The sequence below is a fragment of the Sardina pilchardus genome, chromosome 18 (assembly GCF_963854185.1).
Source record: "Sardina pilchardus chromosome 18, fSarPil1.1, whole genome shotgun sequence".
NCBI classification, from domain to species: domain Eukaryota; kingdom Metazoa; phylum Chordata; class Actinopteri; order Clupeiformes; family Clupeidae; genus Sardina; species Sardina pilchardus.
Window position 1 is genome coordinate 935,760 of NC_085011.1, and position 5,000 is coordinate 940,759.

Here is a 5,000-nt window from a genome sequence, read left to right on the forward strand (position 1 = left end):
AGACAAACAAACAGATGTAGAGAGGAAAACAAGAAAGGGGTGGAAAAGAGAGGGAGGGGAGGGAAGGGAGGAGAGGAGAAAAGAGAAGAGGAGGTTAGTCTCAGCTGGTGAAGGCTGGATGAAAACAATGACAACCAGGATATGAACAGACTCTAGAGCCAATAGAACCATGTCTGTGATCTAGAATAGAACCATGTCTGTGATCTAGAACAGAACCAAGCCTGTGATCTAGAATAGAACCTGCAACCTGGTCAGACCGGAACAGATTCATTTCTGATTTTGGAATGAAACTGCATTTGAAAAGTGTCACATCAGGCCGGAATGGAATCGATCCAGAGCAGAATGAGGAGAACATCTGGATCAGACAGTGGACTTGCATGTGCTCTACAATCAGCTGCTAGCTATCTGAAGGCCAGTAGAGGTCGTGGTGAAGCACAGCCACCAGCCAAACACAACCCAGCTAGGAACTAGCTTATGCTGGTAGCAGCTAGGAACTAGCTCATGTTGGTAGCAGCTAGGAATTAGCTCATGTTGGTAGCAGCTAGGAACTAGCTTATGCTGGTAGCAGCTAGGAACTAGCTTATGCTGGTTTTAGATAGGAACAATCTTATGCTGGTAGCAGCTAGGAACTAGCTTATGCTGGTAGCTGGTTTTAGCTAGGAACTAGTTTATGCTGGTAGCAGCTAGGAACTAGCTTATGCTGGTAGCTGGTTTTAGCTAGGAACTAGTTTATGCTGGTAACAGCTAGGAATTAGCTTATGCTGGTTTTAGCTAGGAACTAGCTTATGCTGGTAGCAGCTAGGAACTAGCTTATGCTGGTGGCAGCTAGGAACTAGCTTATGCTGGTAGCAGCTAGGAATTAGCTTATGCTGGTTTTAGCTAGGAACTAGCTTATGCTGGTTTTAGCTAGGAACTAGTTTATGCTGGTAGCAGCTAGGAACTAGCTTATGCTGGTAGCTGGTTTTAGCTAGGAACTAGCTTATGCTGGTAGCTGGTTTTAGCTAGGAACTAGCTTATGAAGCTATGAAGTGTATTTTCAAAAGTTTTGTTGGTCTAGCAGGTCAACCATCAAAGAATGGTCAAACATGCTGGTCATCCAGCAAGCCACATTAAGCTGTTCAGGCTGTTTTTGTCAGCAGGGCCGACTGGCTGAGTTCTGGACGTGTTCTAAGCCAGATCCGGGCCGGGTCCAAGCCAGCTCCCTCTCAGAACACAAACACACTCACACCTCATTGCTTTTGTTTCTGCCATGCAGTTTAGTGGCGTTAGCATGAGCACAACCATGAGCATGATGATGCCCCACACGGGGCTGATGCCAGGGACCGGGGGGGGGGGGGGGGGGCAGGAACAGAGCTGTGAGGTCATTATGACATCATATCAAGGTTAGTAGGAGTCTGGTGGAGGGAGAGGCTTAGGGTGTGGTGTGAGGAGCCAGAGAGGGTTAAAGCGGAGCGAGAGGCGCAAACGTTCGACCATTTCCGCGTTCTGTTTTCGCAAAGGGGAGGGGGGTGAAATCCCCCTGTAAGCAGACCTAGAAAGTGACGTTACATTTGAACTGAACTGCTTGCCAGTCTGACAGAGATCGATATCCCACTATGACGTCTTTGCGACACGCCTCTTTAAGCAGACAGGATCTGTTCGAAATTTGCCTCCATAGAGATGCATTATGTTGCTCTATCTTATCAGTAATGAAGGATCTTTGGAGGAGCTAATGAAAGAACTTCCTCATTTCCTGAAAGATGTTAAACTCTTATTGCCAATTTCATCTTGAGTCTGGAGTAGAAATGAATCCAACGGTAATAAAATAGTTATAAACTATTTATAACATGAATAGAAATGTTTATATATATACCTCATAATAACTGCGTTTAGCTAAAGTGAAATACATAATGCCCAATGAAACAGGATGCTTTGCAATTTGTTACACTCAATACATTTTTATTGCTGTTTTTCTTCATCAAAATCTTTTATCTACTGTATGTACAACAGCATAAAAATCTTAGCCTTATTCATACAAAGCAACACTACAAGGTATTGTTTATCATCATCATCATCATCATCATCATCATCGTTATCATCTTTTTCTCCTCTATAGCATAGCTGAGCCATGTTGGTTCTGCTGGGGGCCGCGTAATCCCACACCCCCTAGTGGCCATATGGCGATATAACACTGGACCCCTAGTGGCCATATGGCGATATAACACTGGACCCCGCGTAGAAAACGCTCTGGCATAGAAAGACTGAAAAACACTCCCCTCACTTGTAGAAAGCCCTAATGGATATCCAAAAATATAAGAAGTCTAACATGGCTATCAAGCTACTAAGATGCATATTTCATTTTCCTAAAAATAGCCCTCTATAATCTTAATTGCTATTTCTTTGCAAAATACACGTAGAATCTGACATTTCATATACATTTAGATACTTTTAATATATATGTAGATTTAATATATATATATATATTTGTGTATATTTTAAGAGGCCACACGTACATACTATTTTCTTTGCAACAATAAAAAATAACAAAATAAAAAAACAACAAAAATGGGATTTACAGTAAAACACACAAAAGATGTCTCCCACTCACACACACAAGACGGCACGTACAGTAGAACACAAAGAAATGTCTCAAGTGGATTTTGCTTTAGAAATTGCTGTGAAGCTCTCACATACTGCTTTCACAAAATCTCATTTTTGGACCTGACATGAAGAAGACACACACACACACACACACACACCCCTACTCGACTCCTATCATCTGTGGGACTGAGGTTTGGTGTTATATTTGTTATCATGGCTGCCCTGACCTGGAGTGTAGTGTGGTGTGTGTGTGGTGGCATTCAGTGCAAGGGAAAGGGTGTGTGTGTATGTTTATGTGCGTATACGTGTGTATCATCGTACACAAAGCAAGCTCTGTGAGAGCTCTGAGACAGAGAGACACAGTGATGGACATCAGTGCTCACACACACACACACACACACACACACACACACACACACACACACATAAACACACACACACACACACACGCACACACACACACACACACACACGCACACACGCGCATGCATACACAAACACGCACACACACACAAACATATATGCATGTCAGATGTCCATAAGGTGTCAGAAGATGTGTTTGATAACAGCAGTACCAAGACCATGAAGTAAAACACACACCATATAAAAATTAAAAATAAAACACAATAAAAAATGAACACATATAATCGTTTTGGCTCTCACCAATCCTCTGTGGTGGACACACACACACACACACACACACACACACACACACACACACACACACACACACACAGTGTTTTTTCAATGGCCAGACTCCAGTCCTCCCACCACTGGAGGACATATTCACATTAACACAGGAAGCAGATGACCACGAGGACTGACTAAACTGACCACACACACACACACACACACACACACAAGGGAGATGGTGGGTTCAGTGAAATGAAATAGACCCATCTCAGAAGCCTTCACGCTCTCTCTCTCTCTCTCACACACACACACACACACACACACACACACACACTGTAATGGGGACATACATAAAAGTGCTATTGAAATAAAAAGGTGTGTGTGTGTGTGTGTGTGTGAGTGTGTGTGAGCTGGTCACCACAGATGATAGGGTTGGTCAGAAGCGTATGTGGGACCTGCTGTGTAATGTTTCCTGTGAGACACACACATCCATCTCATCGTCCACTACTGGTCATGAGCATCCTGTGTGTGTGTGTGTGTGTGTGTGTGTGTGTACTGAAGAAAGGCCAACGTCATTACAACTCTATTCCAGAGTGTTTGGTCAAGCCTCTCTTCATTGGGCTCCCAGGAAAAGAAGGTCAGTTTGTTTGTTTGCTTGTTTGTTTGTTTGTTTGTTTGTGTGTGTTCTAGGTTCTAAACTAACCTCGGTCAGCGACCAGAACCCTCTGGTAGGGGTGGACGCGCAGGTCAGAGCGCCTAATCTTGGCCGCCACCGCACCTGCTTAGAGGGTAGTGACATCACCATCATCATCATCACCACCACCATCATCACCATCATCATCATCATCATCAGTGTTCATTACAACTCATCAACACAGAGAAACACTCTCCAGCCATAAAAATCAACATGACAGTCAGAGTCGCACAGCTCACACACATCAGGTCACACACATCAAGGTCACATCAAGGTCACACAGGTCACACACATCAAGGTCATACACATCAGGCCATCAGCTGGCGCTCTGCTGTAGAGCAGTGGTCCAACTGTGGACATTGACCAATGATGGAACAACAAAAACAATAGAAAGTACATGATAAAAAACATGTTCATATTTAAGGCACAAATAATACGCTCTCTTTTATAGGTTTAGCACACTTGAGCAGTAAAAATCCACATTGTAGCACTTAGCGGAAATAATAATAACAATAATGATTTAGAAAAACACACACACTCAGTGGTGGAGGCCATGTGGCACACACTGGGCTGGTATCTTGGCAACGGTTTGATGGACAAGCACATGGACAGACACCAGGGAGAGGGGCGTGGCTAGTCAAGTAAGCTGATCAGGGATTGGCTGAGAGCTCCCCAATCCACAGCTGCCTGCAGATCTGAGCCACATCAGGGCCAGCAGGCCAGCTGTGTCTGAACTCTAACACTGATTATTTGTGTCCCTTTGCAGCAGTGGCTGAGGGGTTGGGCACAGGTGCAGAAAAGGGGCGGTGCTAATGAGCAGGGGGCGGTGCTAAGGAGCAAGGGGCGGTGCTAATGAGCAAGGGGCGGTGCTAATTAACAAGGGGCGGGACTAAGGAGCAAGGGGAGGTGCTAATGAGCAAGGGGAGGTGCTAAGGAGCAAGGGGAGGTGCTAAGGAGCAAGGGGAGGTGCTAATGAGCAAGGAGCGGTGCTAATGTGCAAGGGGAGGTGCTAATGTGCAAGGGGGCGGTGTTAAGGAGCAAGGGGAGGTGCTAATGAGCAAGGGGAGGTGCTACGGAGCAAGGGGGCGGTGCT

The 5,000-nt window shown here is 45.0% G+C and overlaps 1 protein-coding gene across 1 annotated transcript in view; it reads right to left on the minus strand.

Moving 5' to 3' along the window:
* LOC134063758 (KH domain-containing RNA-binding protein QKI-like) overlaps nucleotides 1–5,000 on the minus strand; it is a 79,502-nt gene that overhangs the window by 523 nt on the left and 73,979 nt on the right. Inside the window, exon 7 of the mRNA XM_062519456.1 lies at nucleotides 3,917–3,991. Within this exon, the coding sequence (XP_062375440.1) occupies nucleotides 3,917–3,991 (75 nt within the window). The remainder of the gene's footprint in view (nucleotides 1–3,916; nucleotides 3,992–5,000) is intronic.